At 42.7% G+C, this 15933-nt stretch overlaps 1 protein-coding gene across 1 annotated transcript in view; it reads right to left on the bottom strand.

The window, feature by feature from the left end:
• Nucleotides 1-31: 31 nt before the first annotated feature.
• Nucleotides 32-15933, bottom strand: part of DHX32 (DEAH-box helicase 32 (putative)) — a gene marked incomplete at its 5' end in the record, with an annotated part of 28216 nt that continues 12314 nt past the window's right edge. Inside the window, 5 exons of the mRNA XM_080620746.1 lie at nt 32-222; nt 1533-1714; nt 2570-2760; nt 3909-4058; nt 5736-5927. Of these exons, the coding sequence (XP_080476872.1) occupies nt 36-222; nt 1533-1714; nt 2570-2760; nt 3909-4058; nt 5736-5927 (902 nt within the window). The 3' untranslated portion in view covers nt 32-35. The remainder of the gene's footprint in view (nt 223-1532; nt 1715-2569; nt 2761-3908; nt 4059-5735; nt 5928-15933) is intronic.

The following is a 15933-nucleotide window of genomic DNA, read 5'->3' as shown; positions in this document are numbered from 1 at the left end:
TGTATCTGTCCGATATAGGATGGCTCAGTCCAAATTCACTGAATAGTACATCTTTGTTCAGTGGGAGTGGGAAATTGTTCATTTTCCTTGTCATCGTTAGTTTTCTGTTCCTCCTTCGTGGCTGAAGCAGGTGACAAGTGATTGATCACCTCCTGCAGAATATCCTTGCTTTCACTGGGAGGAAGATTGCTAAAGTAATACTGAGGTACCAGCTCCGCGAACCTGGTGAGGAAATAAGAGAAAACATTGTGAATATCTTTTAATTGAATTGGAAATGTTTGAATGGCTATTTCCAGGCTTGTACAAAAGACCTCAGCAACATGCTACAAAGCTAGTGCTTCGACTTAAACACAGAATCTGAAAGATGTGGTAATAGTGTGTGGTTTTGAGAGACTGGAAATGTACTCAGTCCATACTTCAGGCGATGTTCATTCAGGTCTCAATGCTGCAGATGGAATTAAATGGTAATTTTTCTGCATTTGAACATTTTTTGGGTTTAATAAAATGATGAAAAAGGCTTTCTTAGAAGCATTGGAAATAGAAAAGATAGGACAGTGAAATGTATATTCTTGATGTAAAGAGATTTTTGCAGAAGGAAGACTGTAGTCTTCTCTTGAATCCATAAACAGTTGATACGGAATGATTTAGGTGGCTGGGTACATAAAATATGTCGAGAGAAAGAATTGCTGGAAAACAGGTTTTCAGGGAACACAGATTTCCAGTAAGATTAATCTATGAGTACACTGCTCTGTTAACTCTTCCTTGATGGGTTTTTTTGCTGTATATTTTATCTTCTAAGAAACTTTTGCCACTTGCCAGGTGTTTTTTCAGTGGATGCATTGATTACAGTTGCAATGGCAGTACCTGAACAGATCAGCACGTTAGGAAATACAAAAGGCTGGCTTACATGATGTTTTGGTTTGCATGAAAAGAATAGTGATGGTGTGAGATTACAGTTCTTCCCTTTTTTAACAGTTGTGAGCTCTAATGCAGTGAGTGTTCTGAATGACAGGGCAGACATCAAACAAAGCTAAACACAGTGACAAAACAATAGTGGCCACAATGAAATTAAATTTGTCTCATATATATTCATTAGGGAATATGAAAAGTGTGAAAAGCAACAATTTCTCCACCCCTCCAGTGATGAGAGCTTAGCTATTAGATCTTAGGCAGAAGCTGTTCCCTGTGAGGGTGCTGAGGCGCTGGCCCAGGGTGCCCAGAGAAGCTGTGGCTGCCCCATCCCCGGCAGTGTTCAAGGCCAGGTTGGACACAGGGGCTTGGAGCAAGCTGCTCCAGTGGAAGGTGTCCCTGCCCGTGGCAGGGGTTGGAACTGAGTGAGCTTTAAGGTCCCTTCCAACACAAACCAGGCTGGGATTCTGACTGGGTAGTTTTTATGACAGAGATAAGGGAGTTGACTTCTCCAAGGATTGTTCTCAATGTACAACACATATCTTTACCAATTTTGTGACTTTAACTTAAGCTTTTGTGGTAGAGGTATGATTGAAGAATCAGTTTCATCATTGTTAACTTACAGATCAGGTGATATCTCAGAGACTACTTGGATGGAATTGTCTTCTGATATACTAAACTCGTGGAATAAAACCCACTCGGGAATCCTTCTGCTGTTATAATAAGATGAGAAAGGATGAAGCTGGGCCACTTGTCTGTGTGTTAACATTAAGTAGTTACCTGAGCCATCTACATCACGAGCAATCTGAAAAACAAATATGCAAGGAGTTGTCCATTACTTCATTGGTTGTACAAGATGCATAGATCAGTGTTTGCGTATTGTATTAAAACCTTGAATTAAACTTGCATTCAGATACTTTTAACTGGAGAACCTAAATATCAGTATTCTTCCCAAATATCTCTGGGAAAGAAATATCTGGATACTATGAACCGAGGCTTGGGGTTAAAGAAATTGTTCATCTGTATAGTTGAAAGGAAACTGCAGCAAATGAGGGCAGGCTTATACAGTAAGTATCTGAACTTGGCTTTGAAGGGTCTGTGTGGAAACTGATGTATTCTTAAAGGATTGGAAGGCTTTAAAATACAATGTGCAGCCCTTGAAGTAGGGTAGTTTGGATGAGTCATTTTATTTAGGTGGAGCGTAGTGATGTGAAGGAAAGCATGTCTTAAAGTGGAAATAAGTCGATCTTATTTACGTATACAGTTACAGTTAGTGTACCTCCTTTGAGATGAAGGAACCTGTCTATGATGTGTACCTAAACGTACTAAGTTGGTTCTTGTTTTCCAGGGTATTTTCACAGCAACAACTTTTAATGCCTGAGAGAATATTACAAGTTAAAGAGGTTTCTGAAGTAAAATAGTTCTTTGAGTGAAAGGCATATTGACAGTTTTCCTCTTGCAGTGAAGTGTGTGGGCTTCATGCTGTGATAGCTGAACCCCAGAGAGAAGATTGGAATTGGCACAAGTGTTTGATACACTGGAAAAAAATGGCTTTTATCCTTTCTGCTGAGCAAGGTTTCGTTACCTAACTTAAGTTCTCTGAAAGCATTCTGTATAACATAACAATGCAGTAAGATGAAACCACAGCATTTTTCCTTACGTGCATAAAGTAACCAGATAAGAGAGATTTCTTAATGTTGAGTATATTTCCTTTGGATCCGAAGTCCGGTTCTGAAATGGGGAGTTCAATTCTCTTCATTATCTCCACTAGTTCAGCTCTGATAATTTCTGCCATCCTCAGTGCAGAGCTGCTTAGAAAATAATCACGACACCATTTCTCAGTGCTGTAGTCTGTGGAGGAAAAAAGAGGTTTGGCTTAAAGCAAAGTCTTACTGATGGGTACTATCCATAGAGATACTGCTCTGTGAAATGCTCTTTGGTGCAATAGATCAAAACAGTGAGTGGCTGTGTCAGAGCTGTCAGTGTTCAGGTAGCAAGAGCTGTATGGACAGCTTGGGCTCACTGATGTTGAGAAGTGAGGGGCAATACTTGATATCCTTAAGTTTACAGATTTGAAACTATATCTTTCTGAATAAAACTATGCAACATCCCTTATTTGGTCTGTAAAGGGTAAAATGAGTAGCAGCTCTGTTTCCAGGCTTTCAGGATATGGAACTGGAATCACACCTATACTGCTAGTGATGATCCTGCATGCTGGGAAAGGACAGGTTCTCTTGTACCTCTCCAGCATTCAGCATGACTGAACATGAAGGAACCCTACTGTCCTTTAAGCTTTTACTTAGTATAGGCAAATTCATCACTCCTCTGCCTAATTACTGGGCTTAGGCTAAACGAACCTGAGCAAGATGCTTGCAGGCAGGGAAATGCTGCGAAGAGCTCCTGTCTCCTGGCTTCTATTTGGTTTCCTGTAAATCTGAACTTTGATTTTTTGCCCTTTAAACTTTCTTTTAGGTCGAAAGCTATCAGAAAACCACCAGAACTGTGAGGCTGCTGGGGGAATCCAGCCCCTCCTTAACTGTGTGTGTGGTGTTTTCCATCTTAAACTTGGATTATGTGCTCTTACAGAAGGAACCATCATTCTGGTTTTGTACAATGTCACTTCAAATGACCATTGTAATAGTGTTTAGGTATCCTTGTTGGATAATGTACGCTGTCCTAGCTCATTTTCAGTTAGTTAAAATCCTGAAACTGGTATTCATTTGTACTGGTTAGGCCAGGTTGGACGGGGCTTGGAGCAACCTGCTCTAGTGGAAGGTGGCCCTGCCTGTGGCAAGGGGTTGGAATGGGATGAGTTTAAAGTTCCCTCCCAACCCTGTTCTGTTATTCTGTCTTTGGTTTCTCCCTGCAAATCAGCAATTCTAGATGGCTTCATTCAAAGAGGGCTTATGAGCTTAATGCCAACAATGACAGCTCAGGTTTTTGGTTTGTTCCAAACTGCTTACAACTTGCTTCACGTTGCATGCTCTGCATACACTTACATTGGCTTGTGGAGTTTGTGCTGGCTTCCTTGAAGGCGTTGAAGACATTGATAAGAGTAAAGTGATCTCCTGCGGGGTGGGAGAACTTTCGCCAACAAGTAAGAGCAATCTCTTCTGTTCCAGGAGGTGCGTGTAAGAAGCAATGAGGAGCTTAGGAGAAACATCAAACCAGTGGTTATTAAGGCACATAGGTGCATGCACAAGTACTAACTCCATTGGAATTCTTGTTTATTTTTCTTCCTCGGTTCTCTTTAGCCTTCAGTGTTGGATTGCTGATGGAGAACTGAATCTGTTGCATTCACTAAGGTCTTATTTATATGGATGTCCTTTCAATCTCATTTAGTTAATTTGTGCCCTAAACACAAATGAAGGTGAGCAACTTTCTCCTGCCAAAAATGCGTCATAGTGGCATGATCCAATTTATCCATAATCCAAGCTTTGTGGTTTCTTTAATGTAGAAAGAAACTACATCTATGGCTGTAATGCCTCAATTTGCTGCTGTATGTTGAAATTTGTGCCTCCCAGTGCTTTTTACACGTGTTGTGGTGCTGTGCAACATAATTGTGTCTTTCGAGATAGTTGAGCTTTATGAAAACTGAGGTGTGCCTGTGCTCAGTCGTTGACATTTGTCGTATGTGCTTAAAAACTTTATACATGTTTTGGCCCACTGTTGAAAATCAAGCCAGCTTGGGCATAGAACCAAGTTGTTCCATAAGGACAGCTAAAGCAGCTTGGTGCCCTGTGGGTTCATGTCCTTGCTGCCTAAGACTGGTTTCTGGGTCTAGGGTGTCCCCTGTGGGTGGAGCAAGGTAATGCCATACCAAAATACAGGCAAGGTTAAGTGGATATTGAGCAGTCAATAGCTCTCAGGCATTAGATACTAGGTAGAAGCTCTTCCCTGTGAGGGTGCTGAGGCGCTGGCCCAGGGTGCCCAGAGAAGCTGTGGCTGCCCCATCCCTGGCAGTGTTCAAGGCCAGGTTGGACACAGGGGCTTGGAGCAAGCTGCTCCAGTGGAAGGTGTCCCTGCCCGTGGCAGGGGTTGGAGCTGGAGGAGCTTTAAGCTCCCTTCCAACACAAACCAGTCTGGGATTCTATCTGTGCTGTCGTGCACTGTCTGGTGGGATTGCAAGAGGTCATCATCGTTATTTCTGTTTGAATTTCTGGAGTCATCCTCCTCTCAGTTATCCTAAAATCTTTGATTTTGTGCATCTTTGATGTATTAAGATACCAATAGCAGCATTTGCCCAATGAGTAAGTTTTAGGTATCTGGGGTTTATGTGTTGGTTTGAAAGCTGTGTCACATCTAATGAAAAGCTCTATAGTTAACAACCCTACCCAGACTTCATGTGTGCAGTCTTTGGGGCCAGCTGGTTTGTCTCACAGTGTAAAAGCAGAGGATCCATTAGGAAGGAATGGTACGGATGCTTAAGGTTATGTTATTTGTATAAAATAGCTGATGTGAAGAAACAAGATCACAAAGTAATTCTTTGTGGGTCAGCAGTTCAATATTGTTCATCATTAGAACTTCCCCTAATTTGCTGCCCTAGTCTGTAACAAATGTACATGAATATGAGATAAGAAGGTTCATTTTGAAGGGATGTTGTGCTTTCTGACAGAAGGTTGGAAGCTAATGGGGCAGGCAGAGCATGGAAATGGTGTGCTACATATAAATTCATTACTTGCTTTTCCATACATGCTTAAAGTCAGGACTTAAACAGCCAAAGATATTAATTTACTTGAAATAAGCAGGATGTGAATAGCAGAAGTTTGTCTTTGGGTTGCACTTGCATGAAGGGGGCACAAGCCGAGCAGTAAGACGTGATTTACCTGTTACCATGGCCGCAACGGTGAGCATTTCATCAACACACTCAAATTCACACGAAGCCAGAATTGACTTTGACAGCTGTGGATCCAGAGGAAATTCCGACATAATAATTCCAAATTCAGAGAGGTTTCCATCATTATCCAGGGCTGCAAGGTAATCGAGGTCTTCCAGAGCCTGCATCAGGCTTTCAGGAGCTGATGAAAAGGAAAGATCATTTAAATTCTCGAGAATGACTACATAGGAATGAGTGGCCGAATTCTCACTGTAGTTTTTCAGCTGTGTATTTCCTGTGTGAAAATGATAAAGTCAGCTTCTATCATTTGACAACGAGCAAGATGAAAAGTAATAAATGAGATGAATGGGAGTTTGGGAATGTTTTGGAGGAAGAAAATAAGGGGTAACAATTATAGGGTTGCAAATAACTTTGTTGGTCTTCTTTGTGTCAGAGCAGGTTCTGTCTAAAGTCCACACACAGCGTTGGATACTTGCACCCCATGTCAAAAACTCCTCCCACTGTTGGCATTCTCCAGGTATTTCTGTGTGTCCATGTTCATTCCTTTTAAAGAGGGATGGTCGCATTTGAGAGGGGCCTAGGGAGACACAACAGCTCTAGGAAAGAGGATTAAAACCAGAAGACAGCCATTTGCAGAGCTTGTAGCTGTCTCATCATTTTTGCAGGTATTTGGAGTTCACTTGGTTGCCTTTTTGTAGTTATTATTGTTTTACATAGTTTCTCATGATATCAGAAAAAAATGGGGACATAGTAAAAGACAATGACTCCCTAGCAATTGGCTGTACTTTCTCACTGCATAAAATTCAATGTTCCATTTTCCCTTATTATAGGTTATAACTTTCTTACAAGATCAGTAGGTAGAAGAGAGAACAGTGAGGCAGAAAAAACAATGAGTGAATATAGAAAAATAATTAGGTAGGCTGAGAGACTAATTGGGGTAAAAAGTAGGAAATAAATGAATTTGGGTCACACAGTAAGCAGGGAGCATGAGTAAGAGGCACTGAACAGAGGCAAACATGAAGGATATCATGAGTTAGTGTTTAAGATGGGCATCTGAGCAGTGAAAGCAGAGGAGAATGAAGACCGAAGTGATGGGGTTTTGTCGTGGTTTAAGCCCAGGCCATAAATTAGAACCACGCAGTCTACTTCCCCCCCCACCCTTTCTTCCCCCCGCTCCTGGAGGGATGTGGAGGAGAATCGAAAGAATGCAACTCCCATGGGTTGAGATAAGAACAGTTTAATAACTAAGGTATAACACAAATCACTACTGCTACCACCAATAAAATAATGATAAGGGAAATACAAGGGAAGAGAATAAAACACCTCACCACCCGCCGACTGGTAACTCTCCCCCACCCATCCAGCCCTTTCGGGTAACTCTCAGTTGCATCCTGGGCATGGCGTGCTATGGTATGGAATACCTCTTTGGTTAGTTTGGGTCAGGTGTCCTGTCTCTGCTTCCTCCCAGCTTCCCCTCCTCCCTGGCAGAGCATGAGACTCACAAAGTCCTTGGTCAGACGAAACATTACTGAGCAATAATTAAAAACATCGGTGTTATCAGCGCTGTTCCCAGGCCAAAAGTCAAAACCACAGCACTGGACCAGCTGCTAAGGAGGAGAAAAAATGACTGCTACTACTGAACCAGGACAGGTTTGTATCTTAGATGTTAGATAAACCCAAGTAGAGGCCTGCCAGGAGTATTGAGTAGGGAGATCTTCTCCTGCACATGTTGAACACTGAGCTTTCAGGATAAAGCGGTCCATGTGTGCTTTTTCTAAAGACTGCCGACTTGACAAAGACTCTTCTTTCTCATTAAGCATCTTCCTGAATTTCTCCTTTACCATCTTTTTCCCACTATTTTGTGCTTTTCTGCATCTGAAGCAGTTGCAGACAGAATCAGCTTATGTATCCCCTAGCCCTTTACTGTTAATGACTGCTTTTTCTTTTAGTAAATGGTGCCAGAAGAATGTTAAGCCTTATTCTATGATTTTTCTTCAGATTTTGAAAGGAATTAGTTGAAGTGTTTTCTCAGCAACACTTTGTTCTACTGAAAGAACAAACCCTGACAGTTGCACTGTATAGATAACATGTCTGAAAGGACAGGATTAAGCAAATCAGTACTTAAATGAGAACTTGAGCAGGTCTGCATGAAATATGCTGTTGATGGAAGTAGGTCCTTTTGGCAAAACAAGCATAGAAGAGCTTTATGTACAACCATGGCAGCTGCAGTCCTGGCACTACACAGGGTGAACCTGAAAGCTGAGTAGAAGTTGTCAAGCCTACACTCTCCAAAGTGTAGCTACAGCATGGAGGACGTTGATTGAAATTTGGGAACTCTTGAAGTGTGAATGCTCTTTCCTCCCAGCTCTTTCCAAAGGTAGATTTCTGTGCCAGTTCTCATTGTAATGGGCAATATTTTCAATGAGTGCCAGCTCATTTACATTCATAACTGCTCTCCTATCACTGCAGCAACTTTCTCCTTATTCCAGTATCAGGAACTGTTGGATATTTTCTCTCTAATTTATGGGTAACAAGTTAAATTCTAGTATTGAAATTGATAGAAAAAATTCCACTAGAGCTGGGCTTGGCTTCATCCCCAGCCTAACGTACCCAGCACTGGGGACACTAAGGACTGCACTGGCAATCTTACAGGCTTCTGTGGACTGCTTCAGTTTGCATATTAATGTCCAAAAGTCTAATAACAAAAAGTCAAACCCCAACCACAGCTACACCCCCAGGCAGGGTGCGTGTTTCTCCTTGTATCTTCATTAATGTATGACTAGGAAGAAGCTCTTGCTTGAACTAATTATGAAAGGGAGCCTCTCCTTGGCAGGCTACTCCAGCATCATGAAGATTAAAAGCAAAGCAAGCCTGTAAGGAGCTGGTAGGTGACATTTAACCATAACGTCATGTGTCAGGCACTCTGCCTTCCTGCAAGAAAATCTTGAGTTTGGGTTTTTACTTTGTTGGCAGTGAACTGACAGTCTATTGACATCACCCTGTAATCGACTACTTATAATGAAATCAATACAAAAGTAAAATGGGAAGCAAGGAAGCACCTGCTGGTTTTAACCCTTTTCATAGAATCCCAAACTGGTTTGGAATGGAAATGAACTTAAAGCTCCTCCAGTTCCAACCCCTGCCACAGGCAGGGACCCCTTCCACTGGAGCAGCTTGCTCCAAGCCCCTGTGTCCAACCTGGCCTTGAACACTGCCAGGGATGGGGCAGCCACAGCTTCTCTGGGCACCCTGTGCCAGCGCCTCAGCACCCTCACAGGGAAGAGCTTCTGCCTAAGAGCTCATCTCAGTCTCCCCTCGGGCAGGTTAAAGCCATTCATAGAATCTTAGAATCATAGAATAGTTAGGGTTGGAAAGGACTTTAAGATCATCCAGTTCCAACCCCCCTGCCATGGGCAGGGACACCTCACACTAAACCATGGCACCCAAGGCCTCATCCAACCTGGCCTTGAACACCGCCAAGGATGGAGCATTCACAACCTTCCTGGGCAACCCATTCCAGTGCCTCAGCACCCTCACAGTAAAGAATTTCTTCCTTAGATCCAATCTAAACTTCCCCTGTTTCAGTTTGAACCCGTTACCCCTTGTCCTGTCACTACAGTCCCTGATGAAGAGTCCCTCCTCAGCATCCTTGTAGGCCCCCTTCAGATACTGGAAGGCTGCTCTGAGGTCTCCACGCAGCTTCTCTTCTCCAGGCTGAACAGCCCCAACTTTCTCAGCATGTCTTCATATGGGAGGTGCTCCAGTCCCTGATCATCCTCGTGGCCTCCTCTGGACTTGTTCCAACAGTTCCATGTCCTTTTTATGTTGAGGACACCAGAACTGCACACAATGCTCCAAGTGAGGTCTCACGAGAGCAGAGCAGAGGGGCAGGATCACCTCCTTCGACCTGCTGGTCACGCTCCTCTTGATGCAGCCCAGGATACGGTTGCTTTCTGGGCTGCGAGCGCACACTGCAGCCGGCTCATGTTCATTTTCTCATGGACCAACACCCCCAAGTCCTTCTCCGCAGGGCTGCTCTGAATCTCTTCTCTGCCCAACCTGTAGCTGTGCCTGGGATTGCTCCGACCCAGGTGTAGGACCTTGCACTTGGCATGGTTAAACTTAATCAGGTTGCATCAGCCCACCTCACAAGCGTGTCGAGGTCCCTCTGGATGGCATCCCTTCCCTCCGGCGTATCAACCGAACCACGCAGCTTGGTGTCATCGGCAAACTTGCTGAGGGCGCACTCAATCCCCCTGTCCATGTCACCGACAAAGATGTTGAACAAGACTGGTCCCAACACCAATTCCCCTTGTCCTGTCCCTACAGGCCCTTATACTAATGTGAAGGGAAAGGATAGTTTGTTAATTCCCCGTATATGAGCTTCTACAGAACTTCTCCAGTGTGTATATCTATTAGTGTTGTGACTTCACTTAATTTTAAAACACTTGCTGTTAGTTTTCAGATAAATTCTCTCAGGAGTCTGTAAATTCCTATTAAAACTGTGGATCTGCTTCATTTCATTATTAGAGTTTATATCTCTGCCTGAATAGCATGAGGGGTTTCTGTCTGGAGAGAAAGTTACCATACACACGACGTTTAGTGAGATCAAAGATGAGACCTTGCCAAAACTAAGGCATCTGAGAAGAAAATGCTGAGGGAGTTTAAAGAAATTAAAAGTAACAGCTGATGAAGAGTCAGTGACAGGAAATACGTATCAGTGATTGAAAATACAGGGAGCTTAAAAACAGTCATTCAGACACAGAGTAATTACTAGGAAATCATGGGAAGCTAATTTCCAGAGATCAACAAAGTGGTTTGTGCTAGAACTTACAAAATAGATGGTTATATGGCAGCCAATTTCAATCCCCTGATAGCATCAGTAATTCGCGTGTTTATGCCCTAGAGTTGGTTGCCTTGAGATTTATAAGCACAAATTACTTCCTTAGTTTGCTGTGAGTGTTATAAAGAAAAGAAAAAGAAGACTCCTGGTGTTTTATTGTGGTAAAAAGGACAAGATAGTGAAGCAAGATTAGAGCAGATGAAGGAGCAGTAACAAAGAAATAGAGCTTTCAGATATGGGTCTGTGTTTTTGAGGGACTAGATCAATAAAAAGGCATTGTAAGAACAGCAAGTGCTCATTTGAGTGTTCTTTATGGTATCGTTCCTATTTAAATCAAAACTGTGATAAAACAAAAGTAGTGCAAATATTTAGGTAGGAAAAGCTCTTCCTTAAATAACAGAAACCTGTATTGTCCTATAATGATTTCTAGCAAGCATCATTATTTTCAGGTGTCCTTGCCAACGCCAACTGCTGCTGCCAGAGAGGGCTTTGCGAATTGACTGCTGCTTTTATGGGTGCAGACTTAAAACGAAGCTTTGAAGATGTGTCCTATGCTTTCAACAAGAAGCTGTCACATCCCTGGGAGTTTAAAAGGTATCTTCTTATCTGGTATTTCCTTTCCCTTGCCTGTGTTCTTTGGCTGGTTAAGACTGGGCTGCTCTGGACTTGTTTCAGGGAATCCAACCAGTTTCTATATACACATCCTACTCTTGGTCATTCTGGGGCTTACTAAAGCAAATATGTAACTAAATATCATAGTTAGGGCTGAAATCCTTTATCTGAGAGTTTAAAGCTGATTTTAAATGATATTCTTCATTTCACAGTTCCTTGTAACTTTGACATGACAGTTACGTTTCTACAGGTAGCTGCGCCTTTAATCTTTCCAGTATCACATCCTACATGGCTGAAATTGAGGTGCTTAAGGTGTCATAAAATAAATACAGAAGTATTATTCTTGGTGCATAAGGAACCAAGTGATTCAGTGATTTGCCCAAAGTTCTGTAATAAGTGAATATTGGAGACAGGGATTGGAGATCATGAATTCCATGATTTGTAATAGTCCATTTAACCACTGCATTGGGCTATAAATAGGTCTACAGGTCCTGTGTTCCGGTCTCCTACCCTGTGAAAATGTTGAGTTTGTAAAATATCTTTTCTTTGATAGATCTTTGCTTTCCAGAGAGATAACTGTTATAAAGTTCAAGCTGACATGAATGTCAGGGGAAAGGATGTTGTCTTTAAAGAGCTCATTCACTGCCTGGCAAACCGCAGGGTTTGCCAGCTTCTGTTAGGCTTAACAGCGTGAAGAACTGCCAAAGTCATTACTGCAGGGAGAATAGTTCTGGGGAATGGCTTATTCTGTTGCTGTGTTTTGACATTGCTGCTTGGATAGCAAACTGAAGATATGGAGAAATGGAGTGCCAAAGGTTTTTCTTCAGCAAGGACCAGCTTCTGTGTGCAGATTTCATCCTGATTCTCTTTTTTCCCCCTTATAACTTCTGAGGTAGGGTTTTTATGAGTCTGTCATGCTCTGAAGCCACCAATTCTATAACCAGTCTTTGAAATTATCGTTGATCATTGAAAATTACTTTTCTTTGTAGTCTTTCCATTCATCATAGGATCACAGAATGGGTTGTGGTGTTGGAATGGCGTTGGAACCTCATCCAGTTCCAACCCCCTGCCATGGGCAGGGACACCTTCCACTAGAGCAGCTTGCTCCAAGCCCAGTCCAGCCTGGCCTTGACATTTAAAGATTATTATAAAATGACATAAAAAAATATTTTTAATCAGTTTGGTTTCTTTTATTGCTCTTTGTAAATGCCATGAGAGTCCAGCTTTAACAGCACTGGGCTACCCCTGCTCAGTTTAGGGATGCCCTTTGTGATACCAGTGCCCTGTTCTAACCAATTGGCTATGTAGAGTGTGGTACGTGCTCAGTTACTGCACTATGCATACTGCCCTGATTCCCATTCCTGGTGCCCCTTGTCCCATGGATATGGGACCGCTGCTAAATGTCAGGGTGTCCATTCCATACTTTGCTTCCTGAGGGATATTTGCTGTCTGTTCCTTATCTCATCTAATTCCTTTTATGCTTTTCCGTTGAAGGGGGCCTACAAGGATGCTGAGGGGGGACTCTTCATCAGGGACTGTAGTGACAGGACAAGGGATAACGGGTTCAAACTGAAACAGGGGAAGTTTAGATTGGATCTAAGGAAGAAATTCTTTACTGTTAGGGTGGTGAGGCACTGGAATGGGTTGCCCAGGGAGGTTGTGAATGCTCCATCCCTGGCAGTGTTCAAGGCCAGGTTGGACAGAGCCTTGGGTGCCATGGTTTAGTGTGAGGTGTCCCTGCCCATGGCAGGGGGGTTGGAACTGGATGATCTGAAGGTCCTCTCCAACCCTAACTATTCTAAGATTCTATGATTTGTGCAGTGCAGTGCAGTGCAGACTATGAACTACGTGGCCATGTCTATGCTATTAGAGAGCCTTTCATTGGGAGATACATAATACAATATAATGCATTAAATTCAGAAATTAAAACATCACAGAATCAACAAGTGAACTTAAGATACTAAATCTGCCATGAAGGGATCTCTGGTGAGAAGATCTTACACAGCACATTGAGTTTCTGTCTTTGACAGTCTGTTTCTAATGAACAAATACACAAGTTTTGTTGCTGAAACCATTTGAAACTATATCTATTTATACAACTGTTGTTATTATGGATATTGTTCTCAGTGTGGTTATAATAGCATAGCTCTCAGACGTCACGGTACCCATGACCATCCACTGATAGTTTAAGCTGAAAATTATTTATGGTAAATCTGCAAACTGCCTTCACCTTGATTTCTTACGGAATTTTTCCATGGTTTCATCCTTATGGTGATTTGCATGGTTTAAATAAGGACTTTTCAAGTGATTTACAAGAACACACAATGCTGCTGCCATCCAGGGGAAAGGAGCTCTTTTGTCCCATGATATCACACAGTAAAGACGTGGCTGATTGACTGATAAAAACATAACCACATCCTTATGACAGTGGCACAGGAATTCGAATAATGCGCTTCAGAACTGCAATGCCAAATACATTTCCCTATGGCTCATGGATTCTAAGGGGAACAAGTCTGCTGCATTTGCTCACCTCGATTATAGCATGAATTAAATGCAGCAGCTGTAAGCCTGACATGTTTGTTGCTTTCATAAGGCAGTAATGAGTCAGAGTTAACCCAGGCTTTTACTTCAAAGAGCATCAGGAAAAAACCCCTCGTGCACATTGTTGCTGGGCAGAAAGAAAATGTTTTACTGGTGTAAGTTTTGTTTCTTTACTTATCTGCTGTGTGTTCACCCCTTCGCGTGCGGGGAACGGACCGTGAAGTACATTTCTCTTTGGATTCTTGCTATGAATTTCAGCGTAAAAGGATATGTTTGCTCACTTGTTCGTGGCTATATGTGACTGTCATCTCAGTGAAGACAGTATTTTGCTTAGGAGAAATTCACCTACGCTTTAAAGAAAACCCCAAATTCTCCACCTGTTTCAATACAGAGAAAGCTTGAGAATGTTTGCTGAACAGAAACGGTGCACAGAGTCGTACAAACCAAGTTGGGAAGGATCTCAAGGATCAGCTGGTCCAACCTATCTAGGCAAAGCACGACCTACACTAGATGTCCCAGCACCTTGTCCAGCCAAATCTTAACAGTGTCCAACCATTGGTTGTTCTCATTGTGAGGAATTTTCCTCTTGTGTCCAGTTGGAATCTCCCCAGGAGTAACTTGTGCTCATCTGCCCTCGTCTTTTCCATGGGACTGCCTGCATAAAGGGAGTCTCATCTTCTTTGTGGCCACACTTTAAATACTGGGTTAGCATAGCATAGGAAAACCTGTGGGATGTGTGACATGTGCAACAGGCTGCAATGTGTTTACATGCTCTGCTCAAACAGAAATGAAGTCCAAGGATGCAAAGAGATACGGAATAGGCAAGCCCAGGACAAACTGTGCTGGTAGAAACAGAAAGGCTATTTGTGATGTTTTAGTATCTGTATGCTCTGAACAGCACTTGGGTGTTTGGCCAGGTCAAATGACAGCACACAGAAATCCTGCAATGTCTTTTTGTTTGCGTGTTTGTGGGGTTTTTCTTCTGGTCCAGCTGATCTTGTGCCATGTTTGGTTGACAGTGGGCAAATTGGCTTTGTATTCCTTGGTGGTAAATGTGAGTAAGAACTGTTTTGCCCAAGAGTCTTCTTAGGGTCAGAAAAGCCACCATGCTTGTTCTGCGAGCTTGGTTGCTCATCTCTTCCTCTTAGGTCTGTATACCATCTCAGAGGCCCTTCCTCAGCCTTTTTCATCACTTCAGGTTACAGGAGGCTTGTGCAACTAAGCTCACTGCAGCAAAGATAATGAAGCCTTTTGGGGAAGGTGAAATCTCTTGCTCGAGAGAGGACGCTTTCCGTCTCTGAAAGCTCTTCTCTTTGCCTCCTCTGCAGTACATAATTCAGAAAGGTGTAACACCTATTTGACCTTATGACTAGCAAAGAAAAACTTCAGGGCTACCCTTTAACTGGATACCAGAGATATTTGGAGCTGGGCAGCAAGGGCCTTTGTGGTGTGACTTTAGGGTCAGTCTCTGCTTCTGCTGGAGACGACTATGCCATTGAGTGTGTGCAGCAGGTTGGGTCTATCTCATCACAAAAGGAGAAAACCTAGGCTTTCCCTGGCTGAGATCATTGGGCCAGAGCTCTCGGGAGGATGAAGAGTCCAAAAGGAGGTTTTATGTGCTTGAAAGCTTGAAATGTGTTTTGAGTTCTGTAAGCTGGTCTAATACAATCACTAACTCCCCTTATAAATTTGCTTACTCGAGCATTCCTGTTTCTTTCAAACATGTTTCACACCAGGTACTTCAAGCTGTCTGTATTCTGATAGTGTGAGCTTTATAGTCATCTCTGGAGAACTGTGCTGGGGATAGAACTTAAGTGTTAGTAGGAAAGAAGTTGCCTGCTTGGAAGTGGAAAAAAGGAAGTCCCAAGGCACAGAAAGCCCATGTGTGATCTATCCTGGGATAAAGGAAGAGTTGTACTAGACATTTCAAATGTTTAATGGTGCGGAGCCATGAGACGGAGAGGAGACCAGGAAATTGGGTACGTTCTCATCTCCTTTCTGTGGCCCCCCTACAGTGTTTGTGAGAGTTTTTATTCAAACACTTTGTCTAACTTTCCTCACACTGTTTCAATAATTCCCCACACTTTACAGTACCTTGACCTTACCCTTTTGATCTAGTTAGCAAAAACTCTCTCATATCTGATGTCCGTCCAAGTAAAGCTGGTGCTTTCATCAAATGTCTTTACGGTTT

The sequence above is a fragment of the Psittacula echo genome (genome assembly GCF_963264785.1).
Source record: "Psittacula echo genome assembly, chromosome: 6".
NCBI lineage: Eukaryota > Metazoa > Chordata > Aves > Psittaciformes > Psittacidae > Psittacula > Psittacula echo.
The sequence above is the reverse complement of the archived record's forward strand: the minus strand, read 5'-3'. Positions and strand labels throughout refer to the sequence as shown.